General features: G+C 41.1%; 2 protein-coding genes and 1 pseudogene across 3 annotated transcripts in view; 2 read left to right on the top strand and 1 right to left on the bottom strand.

The window, feature by feature from the left end:
* snrka (SNF related kinase a) overlaps nucleotides 1-15256 on the top strand; it is a 58786-nt gene extending 43530 nt beyond the window's left edge. The window contains exons 5-8 of the mRNA XM_085365000.1: nucleotides 6598-6732; nucleotides 12919-13117; nucleotides 13438-13535; nucleotides 13896-15256. Of these exons, the coding sequence (XP_085221126.1) occupies nucleotides 6598-6732; nucleotides 12919-13117; nucleotides 13438-13535; nucleotides 13896-15042 (1579 nt within the window). The 3' untranslated portion in view covers nucleotides 15043-15256. The remainder of the gene's footprint in view (nucleotides 1-6597; nucleotides 6733-12918; nucleotides 13118-13437; nucleotides 13536-13895) is intronic.
* Nucleotides 4348-5880, top strand: LOC146622241 (uncharacterized; annotated as a pseudogene).
* A 5564-nt stretch (nucleotides 15257-20820) lies between the features above and the next one.
* The window catches only part of ano10a (anoctamin 10a), a 51124-nt gene continuing 48447 nt past the window's right edge, over nucleotides 20821-23497 (bottom strand). For both annotated transcript variants that reach the window (XM_085364998.1, XM_085364999.1), the window contains one exon: nucleotides 20821-21943. In XM_085364998.1, coding sequence (XP_085221124.1) covers nucleotides 21874-21943 — 70 coding nt within the window. In that variant the 3' untranslated portion in view covers nucleotides 20821-21873. The remainder of the gene's footprint in view (nucleotides 21944-23497) is intronic.

Here is a 23497-nt window from a genome sequence, read left to right as displayed (position 1 = left end):
TTTACTGATGAGCATTTGTAGATGGGGGAGCTGTTTGCCTTTTTAGAACCTCTTTTTATAAAATGCTGTTCAGTGAACCCTTAAATGTTTTGGCTGCACTTCATTTTAAAAGTAGGTGATTAAGGGGAAATTGTCTCTCACTTCAAAACTGATATCATTTGCAAACTCATCAGGAAACCTTATTTGAAACGGAACTCATTAGACCAACACAAGCATCATCAGTGCCGATTGATGCTTTATTTTTGAGGAGGGGGTCAATGAACAGATTAGCCTATAACTTTTGAAACTTTAATAAAAATGACACCAACGGCACTAAGCAGTCTACCATTGTGAAACCTGTTTCACTTTAATGTACAATTGTACAAGGAGCCAACTAACACAGCACGCATCAGCACAAAGCCCAGAGCATCCTGACAGATGTTTAACTCAAAGAAGCACCAGCTCGTTACCTTCCAGCCCTCAGAGAAGCCTGGTGTAGAGTAAAGAAGAATATCTCTGTATGTGTGGGGATGCTAGCCTTTGAAGAGAAAGAGGCATTGAGAGTTTTTGTTGTTGTTGTTTTTGTTGATTTAAAGTTGTATATAAATGAAGACCTTGCCAGCAGAGTTCCACACAGTTATGATGAAGCTTATCAGCAACGGTTAGGTTTCTAAGTATGTGGAGATGTTCCAAAACATGCAAATAGACTGGCATATTTATAAGACTTTTCTAGACTAATTGACAATTCAAAGCATTTTAGACCACAAGTCACATTTATTCATGCATGCATAAAGTGTTTTATTCTATATTTCACACCCACAGGTGCTTTAGTACCAGTTAACCAACTCCATGTCTTTGCACTGTGGGAGGAAACTGGAATACCTGGAAGGGTCCCTCGCAGGCACAGGGATATCTGTAAACACCACATAAAAGTAACCCAGCAGGGGTCAAACCCCTGGGTAATACAGTGCTGGGTGATACAGTGTTAATTCATACCGGTGCTAGTTTTAATAGCTTTCTACTGTGTAAAGTTGAGCCCTGAGCGTTACATACGTTAGCAGGAAACAGATCATATTTTGGTGGTACCCAAATGCAACATCAGTGTTTTGACTTTTCTCTATGCCAGGGATGGGGAACTCCAGGCCTCAAGGGCTGGTGTCCTGCAGGTTTTAGATTTCATCCTGGGTCAACACGCCTGAATCAAATGGTTAGTTCATTACCAGGCCTCTGGAGAACTTCAAGACATGTTGAGGAGGTAATTTAGCCATTTAAATCAGCTGTGTTGGATCAAGGATGCATCTAAAACCTGCAGGACACCGGCCCTAGAGGTATGGAGTTCCCCCACCCCTGCTCTATTCAATACTGAGTTATTGAAGCACTGTCAGATCAAGTTCTTTGTTTCTATGAAAGCTGCAAATATTTTCTGTGTTTGTAGGGAGCATTGATTTCTGATGGATGTGTTGTGTCAGTGTGTGTGATGTTGTTACTGCAATTAGGCTTTAATCCACACCCTCCACTCTCCTCTTTCATGAGTTTCATGCAGCATCAATCTGCTGCATGAATCTTCTAAATCTAAACACACATTGAAAGCGAAATGGTGATCAGGCAAAAACTGAATGACATTCTATGAGTGCAAAGGACTACGGGCGAAATGACTGCAGGCAACATGAAGTGGATGGGACCTGAGATAAATTTGAAAGTGAAGAATACTGTTGACTGACATCATTTGGATAGTCACCTAGGCAACCGGAGTGTGGCATGTCGACAAGCGACCTGCCATTAGCTTCAAAGCGATGTGTGACATCGCCGCTTTAACAAGTGTGTTCATTCAGTAACAGCCCTGACAACAAGATTTGAATAACCTTTAATACACTCGATTTAAAAAAAAAAAAAAGTAGATGCAGCACATTTATTAACAGAAATAGCCAGAGGAAATTACTATTTATTTATTTATTTTTATAAATTAATGCTGCAGTTAATGTAGTGTTATCAGTCTGCTTTAACACTGATAAGGTGCAGACAGATATTGGCTTAGGTGCATCTTTGCACACTGAGTAATGAGAGATGCTGTAGATGTAAGTGGTAGGTGGTAGGTTAAAACAGAAGGGAAAACCTTCTAACGGGAAGAGCAGTGGAGGAGCCAAGGAAGTAGAAAATATAAACTCACGTTGTTAAAACTATAATTTATTTACAAGAAAACACTAAAATACTCTGGCCAGGTAGAACATGAAATTAAAAACATTAAAACAATACAGCTAAAATCCAATGGCCTCAGCCACGAAGATAAAGTCCAATAAAAGTCCAAACGGTGCAGAAACCGGCAGCATCGTCACCGTCCTGTCTGCGTCTTCGTTCTGATGCCAACTAAAAGGAGAGAGGGGCAGCAGCAGTCACCATTCTTTGATTCCACCGGAGATTCGTCCTACATGGGACTGATTGGGACTTACCCCGGATGGGCAGAGCTCCAAACTCTGCCTGCCACTTTGCTGTGCTTCACACGCATAGCCATGGTCTCGCCGTCCCAGGGACATAAGGCGCCATCCCGCTGCCTCTCAATCCCTTGCCATGGGCCTCTCTCACCGAGGAGCTAGCTCCCCTCAGCACCAACACAGACCGCTCTGCTCATCCCCGATCACTCTCTCCAATGCGCAGTTGTCTGCGATCTCCAGTCCCGTTCTCCTTTGCCGCACGCCCCGGTCAGCTGCCTGTAGCCGGGCCTCCGTGCTGCTCTGCGCGGCCGTCGCCAACCCCGGTTACCACGCCATGTTTCTCCTGATGTTTCTCACGCTCTCTCTCCCTATTATTGAATAGCTGTGGCGAACCCTGATTGGTCCCAGGTGTGTCAGATTAATGATCAGGAGGGGCGGTGGAATGGGCATCCCCCCCCCGGAACAAATCACATATCAAAACAAAAAAGCATGTAATAACCCCGCAAAAATAAAACACTACACGCTAATAAAAGATAATAAAAAAATAAAACACAGCACTACATGCAAGGAAATAAAAACACCAAGTTAAACTTGACCATTCCACCCTGTGACATCTTTACAGTGTACTGCAAGTCTACAGTGTAGGCAAAGCTGTAGCATAAGCCTAGATTTTAAGCTGAACCTTAGGCTGTATCCTGATGTGCACAGTCCCAGAAATGAAACTATAAATCACAACAATGCAGACCTTAGTGGGTGTGATTGCTCTGTTTGATTGTAATATGTACTGTATATTGATGAGCACCATGAGAAAATGTAATGTAAAAGTGTATATTTATGTCTGACTTGTTCACCAAGCTTATGCAAATTCTGATGGTGTAGACATGGGCTCTTTTTCTCGTTTTAACCACGATTCTAAAGACTTCTCTCCTTCCTTGGTGTCAGTAAAAGGATTGGTTGTTCAAGGTTTATTAGTTCCAAGTCCGACATGTACATGAACTTAGTTTTTGTGGTGAACTGTAGATAAAGCTAGACAGGGAGAGACACTGTACAACCTGTACCAGCAAAAGCACGGAATCACACTCCATGTCATTCACACACAGCAAAGAGTGATCTGGCTTACAGTAATCCACATCAAAGAACAAAGTAGGCTGATACCCATTGAATACATAAAACCATTCTAAAATATATGTACTTCTTTAAACATTTTCCTGTTGTTTTGAGCTGCTTTGTGTGAAATTAAAATTAGTTCAATATAGTTCTGTAGAAGTTGACCACATGAGGGGAAGCTGTTACTGTGAAACGGCAGTGTCACTGGCTAATGATATCTCAGTGATGTTGTTACCAAATGCACTGCACTGTGTTTCAGAAGCAACTCTTTGTGCCGTGTCCCTTTTCAAAAATTCCACACCCATCAACTGCACTGCACACAGTATACGAGGAAGGGAAGAAATGAGACACAGGAAGGTCATAGTGTACCAACAAGTTTCAAAGACCCTTTATAGAATACATGGCCCATTTATGAAATTATGCAAGGGCCAGAACAAAACCAATTCATATACTCTTATGTCATAGATGCGCACCCTGTGCATTCCCAGGATTACTCTGACAACATTGCCTGTTTTAGTGTCTGGTTGTGAATCTCAAAGATCGTTCTGCTGTCAGAGGTGCAATGTAAATGTAGAGAACTCATTCCTCTGAGCCAGCGTCATCGTCAAGCTCATTTTACATTAAGGGCCTTACACAGCACACCTTTTAACCCTCTGATGCATAGTGGTCACTGGAGTGGACAGCTACTAAAACGTACATATCTCTTTAATGCATTGGTTTCTATGGTGGAACTGCATATTAGCCTCTAGAGTGCTCTCTGCTGCCATGCTCCATTGAGGTCAATTCAGTGTTCAGTTAGTGCAACTGCAAGTAAATTTCCTCTGAATCAAAGATGGCAGACAAACTGTCACCCCTGCCGACCACTGCTGGCATATCCTGTCAATCCTTCTATGCTAAAAGAGCCCAACAGGTAAAAAAAATATGATGATATGCAGTAACATCTAGGGAAGGATATTATCTGTTTGGAATAAGAAATTGTTATGTCTAATATGTAGAAAACTACAATTAACCATGTGTCCACTGTAGTGGACATCATGCATTACCCACTATATTTTTTTAACATAAGTCATAAATTGTCTCACTGTTTTTTGGGACTGTTTTGGTTATAATTAAGCATATAATTGTTACATTTATAAGCTACTCATTTAAAATATATATTTCTGTGCAGATCAGCTGTAGTTTGAGTTACTATAATAATTATTTTATCATATTTTGTAGACTTCAAATGCAGCAAAGAATAAGGCAGCGTACAGAATAGTCCAGGAAATTCCATCCAGCTCCAGTGATGATGATTTCATTGATGAGTGCAGTGATGAGGAGTTCAGTGATAAGTCCAGTGATGATGAGAGTGGCTGCCAGAGCAGAACAGAGACATAGGAACTACGGATGATGAAGACACAGACAGTCAGGATGCAGAAAGTGAGAACGATGAGGGGCAGGATGAAGAGGAAGGTCAGTATGATCAGGGAGCTGTGGGAGATGGGTACATGGCACCTGACCATACTCAAGCCCGCAAAAATATTTGGAAAGTCCAAGACAATGACTTGGTTGGAGACTTGCCTCCTTTTCTAGGAGAGTGGAAATTGAATGTGGAGGGGAAGGATCCCATAGATTTCTTCAGACATCTGTTTCCAGCAGATCTAATTGATAATATAACATACAACACCAACTTGTGTGGGAAAGAACTGTCAGTAACAAGAGAAGAGATTCTCCCTCCAGCAATGCAAAAGAGGAAGACCCAGTGGGACCCCACAACCCGTGAAGTGGAGAGCAGTCACCAAAGTAGCCTGTGAGGTCAGGTTTGCCACAGGATATCACTGGCCCCAACTGACCGAGGTGAAAAATGCAAACAGGTGCCATGATGTTGTGTGCACACGGAAGACCAAATACATCTGCATGCAATGCTGTGTGCCATTGTGCCCTGGATGCGTTGCAAACTTTCGCACAGCCTAGGTGTGATGAACATAGAACTGTTTGGAGATGCAGAGACTAAGATGTCAGTTTGTGTTTTCTTCCAGCATGCTACTAAGGGCTTGGTAATACTGTCCTGCATCGTTATAGAACTGTGTAGACTCAAAAATGTTTCTCTTGTTGGAGATAGTTTGCCATATTCAGGTGTAGGATTCATAGCTAGGACTGTTGATTGGTTTTGTTATTTACGTCTAAACATTGGGGCCTTATGAGTTGAAAGTTCCAAAAAAATTGCTGAGATGTTTTTCAAAGGATACAAGCAAACAAGTGTTTGTATATTTACAATAGAACACAAGGTAATTAATTTTTACAGTAAATTCACAGTATTTCATGCTAAGTGCTCAGGCGCATGTAGTCCACTGGAGTGGACAAGTTTATAACTTTATAAAAAAACATATTTTTGAAAAAAAAAGAGTTAAACATTTTTTTTCATGTCCTGAGAAGAATAAAAGCACTTAAGAAAAAAATCTTGACCAAGGCTTTCATAATTCATGCATCAGAGGGTTAATTAAGTGGGCTGGACTAGTGAAACTCCTTTCTATCAGCGTAAGGACATTCAATTACACATTTATACCTAAAATATATATGCTTCATAATCGTCTGTGTTGTGTCTGTGGAAAATGCAGCACTGTCAGGGGACTTTGTGATCTTTGCAGCACAATTGTCGAGTTCACTGTCTGAAGATGACAGGGAAAAACTGGATTTTCTTTTTTGAAATTGCACTTATGTGTCTCAGTGTATCTCAGGATTTTTGTAAATGGATCACCTGTAACTTCTGTTATCTGGTAAATGCTTAGAGAAGCATGTTTCACTTGGTCTTTTGGTTTCAGCTTTCAGAAAACTTTGGCTAATGCCCAAGTGAATATTTTCAGAATGCGCTTATACTTCCTTACACTTTACACATGCAAGCAAAACTATGTTCACTGGGTTTTTTTTAAATATACATTGTTATGTGGTGGTTTTACTGGTTCAACTTGCTTGAGATGAAGTTAGAATGTATGTAGCCCAAGAGCTAAAATGAGTTCTCAACTCTGTCCCTTTTTTTTTTTTTTTTTTAAATCCAACATGCTGTCTACTTTATATGGTCCTAAAGTGTGATTTGTTGTTTCAGAGCCCTAGAGACCAACAAATACAACCACATCACAGCTACATACTACCTGCTAGCAGAAAGAATCCTGAGGGAGAAGCAGGAGAAGGATGTGCAGACCCGCTCCTCAAGTCCCAGCAACATCAAGGCACACTTCAGGTAAAGAGCAGCAAAAAACTCAAACACTGCTAAAGAAAGGAAATATCCCTTCTCATGCGTGCACAAAAATTCTGATATTTTAGCAAACTAGTCGAGAGCGTGAGTAACAAAATATCACTGCTTGTGGTCATAATGAGTGTCTGAGTCACTGTATGAGCCCAGAAGAGGGCAACTGACCTATCTCTCAGCTGCCTCACACGGCAACCTGTCTGACTCCACTTCGCAGGGCTCAGCCACAATTACTTAAGACTAGGTAGATCTCTAAAGGTTTCATTTCCATTTCTGGGTTCACCGAGCCTCCACCTGCTGAGCTCAGGGGAGACAGTGCAGAGGAGATGGTCTGAGTCATTAGCATATTCTCCAACCTTTTAAAGTTCACCCTTTGTCTTGATGCTTCCATTACTGCAATTTTTTTCTAATTCTAAAGTGAAAAATGGGAGCGAGGCTCCCATCCAGCTAGCTGTCATATCACTAAGAACTGAGAACATATCCTGGTTCATGCTTTAGCTGTCCCAAGTATTTCCTCTTTGTTGCCTTGCCAACATTGTTCCTTTGGTTATAAAAGGAAGAGAGACAAAGGAGAGGAACAAATAAGGAAGAGAAGAGTGAGGAGGCTTCAGCGGGACTGCTGTGGTTGTAAAACTCCCTGCACATTCCCCTATCCAGTTTTCTGTGAAATGCTTTGGGTTTAACTCTCATTGCTACCTACACAGAACCAAAGTAAAACATTGAGTTAGTAGCAAGACAAGGTTTGTGTCATTGTATAGATTTGGGAACAACAGGTATTTTTAAGGGCTCAGAGCTGAATAAGCTCGGATACATGATAGAAACAGAAGCTTGGGTCATCACATTTTCAGTGCTGCGTATGTAGCAACAGCGACCTGGCTGAATACTGAGCTGATGATGATCTCTAGGCCTGCATAGTTGGTACCTGTATCAGTGTGTGAAATCAGGATACCATTATCCGCTGCTAGAAAAACTGAGAGGTCAAATCTTTATCAGATTCTCCATTTGATTGTAACTCCATTTAACTCATCTCCTGTGTTACTGATCCGTGGCCTGATGTACACAGAGCAGGGACTAATGTTTTTTTTAAGGAGGGGTCAGGCTAAACGTTTTTAACTTTCTGGAACCAGATGGAGTCTAACTGTTATTGTTACTGGTGTTTACCCTTAGATGTATTCACCTCTACATGGTTGCCTGTGCTTGTATGCATGGGACATGCTTCCTGTGCAAATGGAATTTCAAGTAAGCAGAAGCGGAGCAACTTCTCTTGTGGGATTAATTGTTTATGGACACATAAGTGTGCCCTCGATGATTGCTCTGTCTCACTGTTTGTTCCACCTCCATCATGTGAGCACTTACCTCCAGGAGTGGGTTCACCAGGCTGTTTTTCTTCAAATAAAGCTGTTAGTTCAAAGGTAACGGGTCTAATATACAGTGCATATCCTGAGGTGACATAACAACACTCTGAATTTCTCCATGTCTGTATCATTTTAGGCCATTATGTAAGATGACACTGATATATGTAATATTTGCTCACTCGGAATCGTTACACAAATACAAAAAGACTTAAATTTTTTTGATTAATTTTTTAGGAAAGTAAATATAACACACAAGTAGCATTTACGATAAAGTTTTGCTCTCGTGGTGCTCTCCGGCGATGCTAACCCTATATAAGAACCAGTCCATTTACCATTTACCAGTGACCAGTTTAACAAATATATTTTAACACTTAAAAGATACTGATTCATAATTTAATGCACATTTAACAGTCAAACCAAAAGAAAGAGAGACTTAATTCTAGCATAAAAATTAAACTACTAAACTCTAATTTTTCTGTGCCTGCCAATACGATCAATGCCTCTGGCTTTCCCAGCCAGTAGTCTGAACAAAGGCTATTCTCATTATGGATACACCAAGCAAAAGAAAACAATAAAATTCGCTTACCCTACAATGTTAATACCATATCAATCAGTAAATCAAGCCACACAGCTTGAACTCTACTGTGCACATCATCTCTGTGATGCTTTTTTTTTTTTTTTTTTTTATGCAAAACTGTTTACTTGAACCCTGTTTGTCACTTAATGCAGATACAGTGTGCCAACCTAGTGTAAATACATTAACTGCTAAAGGACTGTAAAAAAGGGTCTGGGATTGCCATTGACAAAGTCAACATGTTTACAGTATATTTAAAATTAAGGGAATGTTTAGTTAGTGCTAAATAAATAAAATACTAGAATTTCATTCACCAAAACCGAGACAAAAAATTACTGACCATAGCACGTGGTAGAGATGTCCAGTTCAATGACTCCAGTCATGAGTGGACAGACCTAACTTTAGGCAAGTTCTAAAACCGTTTATCCATCGACATCCATTGATCTATAAGGGGTGAAATAAACTAGAGACAAATTCCCTTTGTGTACCAGGCTGTGCGCATGTCTGTATTTTAACATGGAGTCTAGTAGGGCTGGGCAATATGGCCTAAAATTCATATCTTGATATTCTTTAGCTGTGCTGCAGTGGTTTGTATCATATCTATCTAATAGACTCCAATTTGTGCATGTAAATGGAGAGTCCTCTTCACACACTGAGGTTAATTATGGAGTTCCACAGGGTTCAGTGCTAGGACCAATTCTGTTTACACTAAACATGCTTCCCCTAGGCAGTATCATTAGAAGACATAGCATACAATTTCACTGCTATGCAGATGACACCCAGCTCTATCTATCTATGAAGCCAGATAACACACACCAATTAGTTAAACTGCAGGAATGTCTTAAAGACATAAAGACCTGGATGGCCGCTAACTTTCTGCTTCTTAATTCAGATAAAACTGAGGTTATTGTACTCGGCCCTGAAAATCTTAGAAATATGGCATCTAACCAGATTCTTACTGTGGATGGCATTACCTTGGCCTCCAGTAACGCTGTGAGGAACCTTGGAGTCATTTTTGACCAGGACATGTCCTTCAATGCACATATTAAACAAATATGTAAGACTGCTTTCTTCCATTTGCGCAACATCTCTAAATTTAGAAATATCCTGTCTCAGAGTGACGCTGAAAAACTAGTTCATGAATTTATTACTTCCAGGCTGGACGACTGTAATTCATTATTATCAGGATGTCCAAAAAACTCACTGAAAAGCCTTTAGCTAATCCAAAATGCTGCAGCAAGAGTACTGACAGGGACTAGAAAGAGAGAGCATATTTCTCCTGTTTTGGCTTCCCTTCATTGGCTTCCTGTTAAATCCAGAATTGAATTCAAAATCCTGCTCCTCACATACAAGGTCTTAAATAATCAGGCCCCATCTTATCTTAATGACCTTGTAGTACCATATCACCCTATTAGAGCACTTCGCTCTCGCACTGCAGGCCTACTTGTTGTTCCTAGAGTATTTAAAAGTAGAATTGGAGGGAGAGCCTTCAGTTTTCAGGCCCCTCTTCTGTGGAACCAGCTTCCAGTTTGGATTCAGGAGACAGACACTATCTCTACTTTCAAGATTAGGCTTAAATCTTTCCTTTTTGCTAAAGCATATAGTTAGGGCTGGACCAGGTGACCCTGAATCCTCCCTTAGTTATGCTGCGATAGACATAGGCTGCCGGGGATTCCCATGATGCATTGAGTTTTTCCTTTCCAGTCACCTTCCTCACTCCCTATGTGTTAATAGACCTCTCTGCATTGAATCATATCTGTTATTAACCTCTGTCTCTCTTCCACAGCATGTCTTTTATCCTGTCTTCCTTCTCTCACCCCAACCGGTCACAGCAGATGGCCGCCCCTCCCTGAGCCTGGTTCTTCTGGAGGTTTCTTCCTGTTAAAAGGGAGTTTTTCCTTTCCACTGTCGCCAAAGTGCTTGTTCATAGGGGATCATATGATTGTTGGGTTTTTCTCTGTATCTATGAAGCACCTTGAGGCGACTTTTGTTGTGATTTGGCGCTATATAAATAAAATTGAATTGAATTGGCTGGATGGCGATATACAGTATATATCTTGATATTTTTTTTAAAGCCATAAAGTAAGAACAAAAAGAGTTCTTAGTCAAAGCTGTGTCCCAGATCTCACATAGGTACTTTTATTAACATACAGCGCAGATGTACATGAAAAAATTACTCAGAAATAAATTATCAGGATTTATTAAATAATAATTCTCCATAAATAAAATAAAACAATGTTGTTTTGTGCATAACAAAAAGCTCACAATTGTGCAGTCAATGTAAACTAAAAAGACCTGAGCATAAAAACAAAGACTGGGGGAGTTGTGTTGAGTGAAGGAGAGAGGCGAGGCAGAGGAACACAGCGTAGAGACAAAAGTGGACGAAAGACAGGCAAACTTGCAGTTCCAAGTATAATTATAACGTAACATAGACTATATCAATATAAACGATATTGTCACATCTCTTATCTCGTATAAAAGTATATCCATATATTTAAAAACTCGATATATCGCCCAGTCCTAGAGTCTCAAGTGGCCATTAAAAGAATTACAGTTGTTAGAAGTTTGATCGTGTTTTTCTTGAGTAAATGCTACACTTGTGTACACCCTGAAACATAGTTCAGATCAAGAAGGAAGCATACACATTGTATCTTTCGCTTATCAAAGTGGTTTTCTGCCAGAGACATAGAAATGAACCAGGTCCTGTACGCTTGTTTGTGAAGAAGAATTGAGCTGCATTTTGAGCTATGGGTGACATGCAGATGATGTAAAAACACAGATTTGAAATTACTTTATTAATAGAGACACTTCATGGGATAAACTGTATAACAGATTGCATACTGAATACTGACTGTTCTTTGATTTGAAACACTCTATAAAATATATTTGGTGTTACTCTGATAACACGAGCTTTAGTTACAACTGTATTATTGCCAAAATCTGTCTTAGTTTACTAAGAATATTCCAATTTCCACTGGCTGACATTCACAGGTCCCTGCATCACTGACTAATCTGCTTTACAAGCTTCTTTTTTCTTCTTCCACATACAGACTGTGTTTCATCAGTGCATTATTCATTATACCACTGAATAGAGAGGCTGTGGTTTAGCTAACAATGAAAAAAGATACAGTGTGGCCTTTGTGGCAGCTCTATTAGAGGATGGTAAAATAAATAAAGCACAGTAATGACCTGTAATTGGATTTGTCAACCTGATTTGAAAAGAAAAGCCATGATTTCCATAAAACATTTTGCAAAATCAGTTATCACTCATCCATTTATCTACAGACACAAGCTAATTTCCGCCTCGCTTTCTATTTAAAATCCTTTATTTATCAATCCTTAACTTTTCGGGGGGGCCCTGATTATTTTGAATGATTCTTTTGATATAGTCAGTCTACTTGTTCTAGACTCCAGGAAGGTAATTCCACTTTGTGTTTGTGTGCACGCTCGTCCATAACAGAGAAAGTGGAGCCACATCCATATGTTTACCACATCAATTTATAGTAACTTAAAAGGAACAGATGCTGCCATATAACAGAGTGTAGCTTTAATAAATATAGCTGCTATAGAGTCAGACCAAAATAAAGTTCATCAGTCAGTTAATCAATAAAGAATTTAATGCTCTCTTCAGCCAAACTGTACTTCAGGTCAAGGTCACATTTTTTGTTTTACGGTCAATAACCAATGAATTGTGATGGATCATGAACCAGATGATCTAGTCTGGCGGCTGCAAATAGTGATGAACATTTTGATCAAAACATTGGACACTGTTTATAGTTAAAGTTATAAAGATGCTCATAGCTCCAAACCCTAAGCCCTCACTGTTAATTGCCTACGTACAGTTGGATACTGCTGCAAGTGATTGCACTGGATGAACAAAAAAGCACCCTGCATCATATGTCTCCAGTTAAAATCTCTTCCCACTTATATACTGTAATGATATTATTTACGCAGTATACCCCGCCTCTCACCCCATGACAGCTGGGATTGGCTCCAGCACCCCCCGCGACCCTAAAAAAGGATAAGCTGTAGCGAATGGATGGATATTATTTACGCAGTATATCATTTTGAAGTCATGAGTGTAATCCCTGTGTTGTCCCTGTCTTCTCTAGTTGTCTATATTTGAGTGATCTATTCTGTATAAATAACTATCCAAGTCACTTGAGGAGAGTATAAATTGACTATAAAGTCTTTTGAAGATCAAAGAAAACGTATCAACTGATGCAATCCTTTTTCTTATCTCTACAGGCAGTCCTGGCCCACCAGAGTGGATATGCACCAGGATATTGAGGATAGTTTAGCAGCTTCGTCCATCTCTCACGCAGGAGGCCCTCAGTCCCCTGCTCGCAGTGCTGAGAACCTGCTCAATGGACATCGCTCTAAAGCCATGATGGAGCTGGGCAGACGGGAAGAGAGCACGGTGACTGACTCTCCGGGGTCGGCACAGGTACACTCATCATCATCCCTTGTCTGTATCAAATGAAGCTTTTTTTTTTATACATGAAATGCAGTGCTAGTAGGACCATCTGAGAGTAAATAGGATTGTTATTGCCTCTGTAGTAAGTTGTTCTATTTGTGTGTGTGTGGTTCTTTTCTGGGTCCTCAAACTTTACACATGGGTAAAGCCTAAAGGCAGGGACAGCAGCAGTGAGAGTCATTTTCAGAACAGAGCACACTTCGCAGCTACTTTCAGTTGTAAACAGTGCAGCTGATCATACTTGCACCCTGTTTTAATGCCCATGCTCTTGTATTTTCTTCTTGCCTCAGGGAGCGTGTGCTGCTGCTTCAGGTCCTGCTCCTGGCACCATCAGGACTCCCACTCCCTCCACCTCAGCAGCAGCTAAGCAGCGAACCTGCCTGTTCAGGTCTGATCTCTGGACTCAGTTTTCAACAGTGTGACATTATTTTGTGTCCTCAGTATCCCTAAAACTGAAAGCAGAACAATAAGTTGTACTCTATTTCAATGTGTGCATTTCGTAGCTTCTTAAATGTTCAGGCTAAATTTCTTTGTATTATGTCACAAATTGAAATTTTGAACTTTTATTCAGAAACTAGACAAAATGAGACATCTGAAAATGGCGGCTGTAATAGTCCCGTCCCCCCTGTAGTCTAACAGAGCAAATGATCCATCGAGCAACTGATGATAAAACAGAGGATCGAGTTTTCTGTCATTGCTTTGTGGTTGTATTCTAATGTCAACTCATTCATGTCTGATTGTTTGGCAGAGTGGAGGAGGATGAAGAGGAGGAGGAAGAGCAGGACCCGTCTCCCCTACCAACTCAGGTGATCCTGCGGCGGAAGCCCCCCTCCATTACCAACCGCCTTACGTCCAGGAAGAGTGCCCCAGTGCTCAACCAGATCTTTGAAGAGGAGGGAGAGTCCGACGATGACTTCGACATGGATGAGGGTCTGCCGCCCAAACTCAGCCGTCTCAAAATGAACATGGCCGGGAACGCCGGCACTCTGAGCTCGTCGTCGTCCCCGGGATCCACGCAGAAGCGCTATCATCGGCGCAAGAGTCAGGGAAGGGGATCGTCATGCTCGAGCTCTGAGACGAGCGATGATGACTCCGAGAGCCACCGGAGGCGCCTGGATAAAGACTCAGGCTTCAGCTACAGCTGGAACAGGAGGGACAGCAGTGAAGGGCCACCTGGCAGCGAGGGGGGGAACGGTGGAGGCAGCAGCTCAGGGCAGGGGAAGCCCCCCACTGAGGGAGGAGGGTCCTCTGGCCCAGACAGGGGGAGTCCTGGAGCGGGAGGTAACGGAGGAGGACAGAGTGGCAGTGGAGGAGGGGGGAGTGGGGGAGGAGGAGGGGGTAATAAAGGACAAGACAGCCCTTCCAGTTGTTGTAACAACAGTAGCACTACTAACCCGTCCCTTGGCTCTCAGCCCCGGGCCTCGCGCACTGCAAGCCGCAGCGCTGAGCTGGTGGAGAGTCTCAAGCTGATGAGCTTGTGCCTCAGCTCACAGCTGCAGCACCACCACGCTGGGAGAGGTGGTCGAGGGGGTGGGGGGAAATTCATCATAGACCCCCATAGCCTCTCAGGAGGGAGTGTGAAAATCCAGGAGAAGTCCACCTGGAGGATGTGCATCGGGTCCACTGGGAGCCTGGACACCATCACCCTCCCCACCACCACTATCACCGGCCTGCCTCGCACCCATACCCCACAACACCATCACAACCGCAAAACGGTGCCGCACAGCGGCCCGGGTGGCAGGAACACTCATGGCAACCTGAGCACCCTGAAGAACAGCGTGATTCAACTACCTCTGTGCGAGAAGACCATCTCTGTCAACATCCAGCGAGGTGGAGGCTCCAGGGATGGCCTGCTCTGTACCTCAGCTCCAGCCAGCTGCTGCCAGGTCATCTGAAGCTCGCTGACACCCTGTGGACCATGACCCACCGACACCAAGTTTTCTCAGTCACTCTTCCCCTCCTGCTTCAGGTAGTTTCTTTGAACACTACTCTGCTTTTGAACCTTCCTGTCTAGTTTGCTGTAGCAGGTAGCTGAGCTCCCACAACCACCTGCCTCTCAGCTCACCACCTCTCCTGTCACTTTTTGTTCCGTGCCCTGCTCCCTACCAATTGTTGGTGGTTATAAATGTCTATTAGTGTTTTTATGTTTTTCATTATATTCTTGTTTTATGTGTCCTGACTGCACTTTGACATTCTAAATGATTTGTATTAGAGCATTTAAAATAAGGAGGCTCGCATTTAAAGTGGACCTGTTCTGCTCATTTCCAGCTTTGTGGTTTTTATTCGTGGATTCTATTAGAGTGGCTTTGCATGAGTCACTGTTTAAAATAATAATTGCTTTTCATTTTTAATTAGACTGACTTCATACTAGTTAGTTCACCCTCTGTCTGAAACAGTGTAAAATAAGCTTCCGTACTGTTTCACGTAACAGCGCCTTTATGAGAAAAGAAGGAAAAGCAGAATAGGTCCACTTGAAGAGCAGAGCATTAGGGCCACTGTGAAAAGCATTTTGAGAAGTATTTATTGGAGTGTAAATTAAAAAAAAAAAAAAAGGAAAAATACCACGAGGTAAAATTGTAATTTTACAAACCTGTACATATAAAAGTTGTAACTGTATGACAAAGTTGGGAAGAAAAAGTGATTGTACTCTGAGATAAAGTTTACATTTTCTAGGAGAAGGTCATTATTATAATTATATTCCTGAAAACATATTACAAAATCTTTCACTTTGTCAACCAAAGAATGAAAGATGGTTGATATAGACAAAGTTGAATTTCTTAACATTTTTGGTTCACTATTTCTAACAAAAATCCACAATAATATCAGAAATAGGTGATAATAAATATCAGCTGGAGCTGTTAAGAAGTAATACTAACAGATGGGTAAATGGAACAATGAAATAACCTATTTACAGTCAGCATGCAGCAAATGTACAGGTGCTAAAACAAACTTGTATACATTTGATTCATCCACTGTGACAAGAAGGTAAATCATTCTTTACAAAGGTCTTAAATAACTGATGTGCAGTTTAGTTTAGTCTGGAAGTCAGAAATTTTGAGTGGCGTTGCAGCTTTCAGGAAGATGTTCTTGGAAAACGTACTGCTTTTACACAACTCAAGGCTACAGTGACAGTTTGGTTTACATTACCACTTTCATGGGACCAGCTCACTCAGAATGGTTGATCAGTCTCATATAAGTACTTCAAGTAAAACAACATTTAAAAAGGTTTACTGAATGTAGTAGAAATTTTCAGCTGTTTTTCATTTGAATGGGGGGGAAAGCGCCTCATTTTTCATGGGGTCTAAAATGAGCACAGCGTACACCTGTGGGTGTGGGAGGGGCTACTGGAAATAATCATCAATGATGGCAGATTTCCAGATTTAATTGATTTTCAGTAACAACTCCAATTTGTGCTAACTGTGCTGCTAACAGCTGATTCTTAAAAGTAATTTAATTCAAGTGTTGACCGATTGGGTTCACATTCACAAGACTGAGACACCGAAAAAGAAAAAAACTAAACAAGACTTCTCCATGTCAGCAACAGATTTGATAATCTCAGCAGACGCCCTGATGTGAATTTAAGAGGACATCAGAGCAACATGAAGTGGTTACAGCAGGCTCAAAGTGTTTAACACAGTTGTCAATACTAATTATTTTAAAGAGCTGAAATATATTTTTTGGCCTTTTTAAAGAGTAACTTCTTTCTCCTTTGACCTTGTAAAATACTTAATTTCTTCTTGAAATGGCAATTTTTGACTTCATGGGGGGTTTTTCACTTGTAATATTTTGATCCTTTTCCTTGTAAAATTAAAACTTTAGTCTCATAACTTTTTCCGATTCCCATCAAATCAAAGCTTCTTTCTCAAAGTATCAGTGGTCCAAACACTCCAGGTGTAAAAATCGAAATAACAAGCACTTGTAGTTGCAGCTGTAGCGGGCAGCTGGCAGAGGAGAGGGACGGGGACGCCTGCTTATTGATACAACTCAAACTCACACTTCTCCCTCCTTTACCTCGAACCTTCGCTCCCCTCTGAACGTTAGCTGCCAGTGACATCGCTGATGATAAATAGAAAAACATAAAGTGGATTCCATTCGTTTGAGTCCGTTCAGCGTATCTGACCACCTCTGTCCATGGAGGCGAGAGGAGATGGTGACTTTTCACTCCACTCTGGGCTCTGTATTGCACTCAGACAATCTGTTTTCTGTTCTTTTTTAAGAACCATGTATCCTCTGCTGAATTGAGCTCGGTGCAAACTGTTGGTCATAACCCTTTAAATCTGTACCAGTGTCTCTTTACAGAGGCGGCACGCTTTCAGCTTTTAAATAACACACACACAGAAGCTGGTGGGAAGAAGTGTGTGTGTGTGTGTGTGTGTGTGAGGGCAGCATTGCATTGATACTGTAGCAAGATGAACAAACAGGTTTGGAAGAGTTCCTGCTGACCACACATTCAAAAATGAGGTGTTCTTATTTTTTTATTCACATGATTTTGTGTTGTTTATTGACGGAACATATTGTGTTTGCCTACCATTAACCCAGCTGCTGCTGCAAGAGACATGCAGCTGCTTAACCCTGAAGAATGATCAGAATTTCTGCAGCAACTCCTCCTAAAACATGCTCCGACGTTCATCTCAGTAACACACACTTCTCGTGCCTTTCTTTTAAACAGAATCTCTCAGCGCAGGCTTGAAAAAAGTAGCTCCTCTGACTATGTTGAACCTCGTTTAGCAAGAACAACCTCCATGTTTCCTAACGCTGTTTCTGATGGTGCCTTCACACCAAAAGCAAAGAAAAATTTAATGCTGGACAAACGTTTCTGCAAAACATCTTCTAGAACTGGCTGTGTTTTCATCACATACCGTGAGGCTTCATATTTCTGTGATGTCAGCATTAAACAGCAGTCTTCTCGCTAAAACACCTCAGGCTAAAATCAGATTTTTTTGTTATTATTTTGCCATATCAACCTCATTGTGGACTGCTGCACTGATATTCTCTTCTAAATGTGTAGAAGAGAAAAATACCAACATTTATTTCATACTTTAGTAGTGGAATAAAAGTACTTGGTTACATCAGAGCCCTTGTAGATTTAAGTCTTGGCACCTCTTTAATAATCCATTTAATTTGAAGTCCCCATCTGAATTTGCTTTTCCCCAGATATAAAAACGAGTCACCAGGCAAGACAAATAAACACTGCTTTAAAACTTTGGGGACTTCGCCCTGTTACCCTGCAGTTATCTTTGTACTGTGCATGCAGCATGTAGCATGCATGCAGCATGCATCTGTGTCCAATAGGAAAAACATATGTAGCTCTAGGCAGATGACCGGCCCTCCTTAGTTTGGTTCAACTGGATGTTTCTTCCTGTTAAAAAGGAAATTTTCCTTCCCACCATCGTTTGTTTGCTCATAGGGAATTAACAGATTGCTGGAGTTTTCTCTCTAATATTGTCGGGTTTTAACAGTATAAAGCAACTTGAGGTGACTGTTAAGATTTATTCATCATGCCCTCTGTAGTGGACAAAAGTTAAACTGAAAGATACTTTTCCCCCCTCGGATATAGATGAAACACAACTTTGTAAATTGTTGATTGGCTCTATGGGCTTAGGAGCAGAATTCATAACACTCACATTTCTGTTTCTATATTCTCTGAATGCCGTCACGTTCCTGGATGTCATATCTGGTTACGTTGTAGCTGAATGAGAAATTATCCAAAAAAAGAGAGACTGATGAGAAGAGAGAGGGGAAAAAACAAACACCTTCATTGCATTATTGTCGTACGTTTCTTCTTCAGGGCATCCAGCAGCCAAAACCATGTTGCTCCCTCCACTGTGCTTCAGTTGGGATGATTTGTTGAATGTTGAATTGTTGAAGATGTTTTACACTTTTTTTGTTTTTCGTAAACAGCATCTATCTGTTAAAAGATTTCTTAATTGCTGACATTGGACACTTTAAACAAAGGTTTTAGTCATGTTAGATGTGTTTCTGTGTTCGGTTTTGTAGACAGTTTGTCTTAAATGTCAGTCAGCAAGCTGCGATTGAAGAAAGGGGGGAAAACCCCATCGTCAGTTTGTGCCTTTTAATAGGAGCTGCATCTCTACAAACCATACACCGGCTCCATACAGAAACACCTGAAATTACGAGTTTGTGTGTGTTACTTCAGTCACACCGCGTTTGTCTGCAATTGTGACTGAGATGAAAGTTGGAGCACGTTTTGAGGAGTGGGTGCAGAAGTCGTGCTGTTTCTTACGGGTTAATCACTGTTGTCCTGCAGCCGTGGTCCTGCCCGCGCCAACGGCCCCCCCCCCCCCAAAGTTAAGTGTACATGAGGGTGCAGCGTATGTATATACAGTGAAAAAGAAAGTTTATTTTTTAAAACTTGTAAATTTTTTTGAGCAATCTGATGTTTGAAAATGTTTTATTTTTATGATGGGTGGGCGGGTGTGAAGCTTTGAGAAGCGCGTGCCCTGGGTAAACCGGCAGGAAGCGCGCACGAGACAGAGCCTCGCACCTTCCGGCTTTCGGAGCTGGCTGTAAAGACAAACAAACGAAAGTAAGAGAGAGGAAAGGGAAAATGGGGGAACTCTTTAAGGGCATTGGCAATAAGCTATACCGTGTGTTGCAGCTATCTGTACAGAAACACTTCATTAGTTTCTTTTTTTTTTTAGATTCCAAACTCGTGCAGCCTCACACAGCAGCTGCTTCAGACTCGGAAAAAAACGAAAAACAAGGAATGTTCTAAATATGTTTTCTCTCTTTGGTTGTCGTCTGAGATTCGTTTTTAAAAACCAAATGTAAATAGAGTTGTAAATACGGTGCTCTTTCTCTTTATCTAGAACAGCCGAGTGAACCTTTTGGTGCATAGCTGTACAGTAATCTAGCCTTATGATAATTACTGTAGTAAAACCGTATGGGTGTCTCAGCTAAAAATAAAGCTGCGTGAGGAAAAACGATCCGATTCTGTTCATACCGTCGAGTCTGTTTGACTGTTGTCTTACTCAGCTGTATCCAGGTGAATGACGTGCATGTGTTTCAATGTTTGACATTCAATGACACTGAGGAGAGAATCAGGCAGAAATGTAACCGGACCAAAAAGCAACAGAAGAAGAAGAAAATGGTTGAGTTGGAACTGACAAATTTTCAGTGTATTATTCTGTAGTTGATACCTGTTGTCAGATGTTACATATAGCTATGGTAATATCAAAAAATAAAATGTGGGAAACTGTCTGTTACACTCAAGTCTCTGGGTCTTTCTTTTTAAATCATCTGTCCTGACCAGTTTGGCGTGTGGGGAAAAATGTGGACAAGAATGTTAATATTAGAAATGATTCACTGATTTGAAAATCAATATAACCAATAATTTCTTACAGATTCCAGATTAACTGTCTCTCAGCTTTTTAATCCGTGTGGGTCAGCATATGTGTCAGTGAAGGTGTTGAAAAGCAGCGAGCGGTGATTAACGGTCTGCGTGACACCGAGGAGGTTTACTCTCTACGTTTGGCAACCTCAGCCCTCCCCCTCACTGCTCAAGTAACCAAGAAGTTTCCAGAGCAGATGGTGCGGTACAACTTTATTCAGAGTTTATCATTTTAAGAGCTCTCCATTTCCTGTCCTCACAAACGACATCAACCAGGAATAAAGAGCAGTTGGACTGAGACGGGACACTTCCAATAAGTACAAACACAGAGCAGATACAGCTGGTTTCTTTGGTTGTGAGTTTATTCGAGCATTGGACTATTCAAATCTGGTGTTACATGTTTTTTGCCATGTAAATAGAGCATATAAAAGCAAATATTTGGGACTGCATTGCATTCCAAGGCACCTGGGAGTTTCATAAGAGTGCATTGAAAACATATCCTGCTCTAAGACTGCTCAATAACATCTCTTGGGTATGGAAGCAAAGGAAGGCCAAGACATGGATCATATTGTGAGATTTAACATTTACTGAAGAACCGGTCATGTTGATAAATGCGCATTCTAAACTTTACTTTTAAAGACTTCTGTGTGAGTTGATGTGTGAAGGTAATTTAGAGTTTTGCCATGTTACAGACCAAACTAATTACATCAGGATCAAATCCACATCATTGAGTGTGTCGATGGCTGCATTGAACCTTTACATCTTTTTGGCCTTTTTTGCCTCCATACTTGCTGTGCTGAGGATAAAAAGCAGATTAGATTGTTGAGGCGAGATACAATCAGGTCAGGTGATTATTAGTTATTACATCCTGAAGGCTTAGAACTCCTTATTTATTCTAACTGCAGTTTACAAAGTTTAACACTTGAACACTGAACCAAACCCGAAGTGACTTCAGCGGCAGAAGAACAGAACATAACAGAAATTACTTAATGAAAAGATTTGGATATAAAATCATTATTTTCTATAGTATATCATGTGTACAGCATCCCTCTGTGATTTGAACATCTGTCGAATTTATCTCATCTCCTGTACATGCACCACTGCAACACAAAACATGGTACATCCAATTTAAAGAGCAACGTATAACATTTGGTACACAGCAATGAACCTGAATCAACTGTCATGTATGCTTCACAAAACTGTACAACTAGTCAATGGTGCAGTGAAGATATTGCAGATTAACAGTACAAGCCAGTGTGAGGGAATGGGGGAAACAACAGCCACGCAACTCCAAAGGTAACACTTTTGTTCTTGTGAATACATACACATGTAGAGCGAGGTTCAGAACGGTAATGTAAACCACAGTGTGTCATCATCAGTATCTGCAGGCACACCTATCCTCCTCACTGGACAGTCTTACTGAGCTGCGAGGCTTCCAGCATTTTCTGAAACACAAAAGACAAACAGCAACATTCATTCAGTTTACTGCAGAAAACCTCTGTGTGCACGTGTAGTTAGTAATATAAAAGGGCAGCTCATGTTAGGTATGCATATTAGCGGAATGAAAGCAGAGCTAGTCCTTCACACTAAATTCTGGTAGGAAGGAGCTTTGGACATTAGCAGGCTGCTGCTGCAGTGAAACTACTTGCTCCTTCGCTCACCTTTAAAGTAAAGTTACCACGGATTGTTTATTGAAGTTTTATTAAATATGAATAAAACTGTGTTACTAAGACCTTAAACTCATAGAAAAAGTGTCTATAGAGGTGGAGTCAGAAAGCTGTTTTCCTGTAGCCTCCTATGGGACTGGAAGTCTTTTTGCAACCACAGGTATCGCCATCTGGTGGCCTTCAGTTAAAATGCAGGTTTAAGGCACTAATGCATTGGCGTCATTTTTTCTTTCTGCAGGTCACTGAAGTGTTACTGTTGAGGTGAAGAACAAATATTTCAACCTCTACATCACATTAATATGATGTTGATTGGAGCTGCGTTTGTAGTTGCTTGTAGTGCCCAAAGCAGTCGAGCCCTTTAAGTAGCTCAGAAATAATCAGACTAAAGCCTGGGTTGCTCTGGTTTGTAACAGCTTGAAAACAAAGATGATGGTAGTTGAGCTGTTTGAACTGATAAAGGAAGGTAGCCATGACAAATGCTTCGTTTTCCATTTCTCAGTCTTGCACACAATGTTCCCCTGCGGGGTTCATGTAAACTCCACTTTACTGGATGGTGATACCTGCTTTATAAGTCTCCCACGGTGTTTCTGTTTCCTAAAATGACATTATGTTGTGAGCAGTGAGAGGACCTGGATTTTTTTTATTCACATTTTATTACATGTTTGGCTGCGGGGTCTGGTCATTCTCCTGCAGATGGAGCCTGTCAGAGAGCGAGGACTGGCTCTCGGGATCAGACAGAAGCAAAACAACAAATCTCTACTGCTCTGCTAACTACATGTTTCTCTAAGAGGACTGAAGGACAGTGTAGCTCATCTTCATCGATGCAAGCTTTAGTTACACTGTAAGCAAAAACCTGATCCTCTGTCACAGATCTGATTTTGTCACAGCTGTCCAAACCCCACAGGTCTGCCTGCTGGAACTTTTTCCATAAGGTCACACAGGAGCTCAGAGAGGAGGACATATACAGACTAAATGGAGGTGTAGTCTAATAGTGCGGACAGTTTTTGGCTCAAGCTGGCCTTAGCAGTTCCAGCTCACACTTTAAGAAATTACTGCGCAGGACTTTGAAGATGCCCCTCTTCCCTTAATGCTGATCTTGGCAGACTCATGTTTTAATCAAATAATTCCTCCGAGCTTCTGGCAAGAGGTTAATGAATGTATTCTAATGCAAACAAAATCTAAAGCCTGGTTTTACATCATACAAGTTAAATGTAATTCTTGCAGACTGGACAAGGTAAAGCAAATACGTTTTCAACTGTTTAATTATTATAATTCAGTTTTGTTTTTCCCTCAACATAAGGGATACTTGCATCATTCAGGACAGAAACAGGC

This window comes from Diplotaxodon limnothrissa, linkage group LG11, assembly GCF_057381915.1.
Source record: "Diplotaxodon limnothrissa isolate DT_005_m linkage group LG11, D_limnothrissa_male_GT1.1, whole genome shotgun sequence".
Lineage (NCBI taxonomy): Eukaryota > Metazoa > Chordata > Actinopteri > Cichliformes > Cichlidae > Diplotaxodon > Diplotaxodon limnothrissa.
This window is presented reverse-complemented; position numbering and strand designations above follow the sequence as displayed.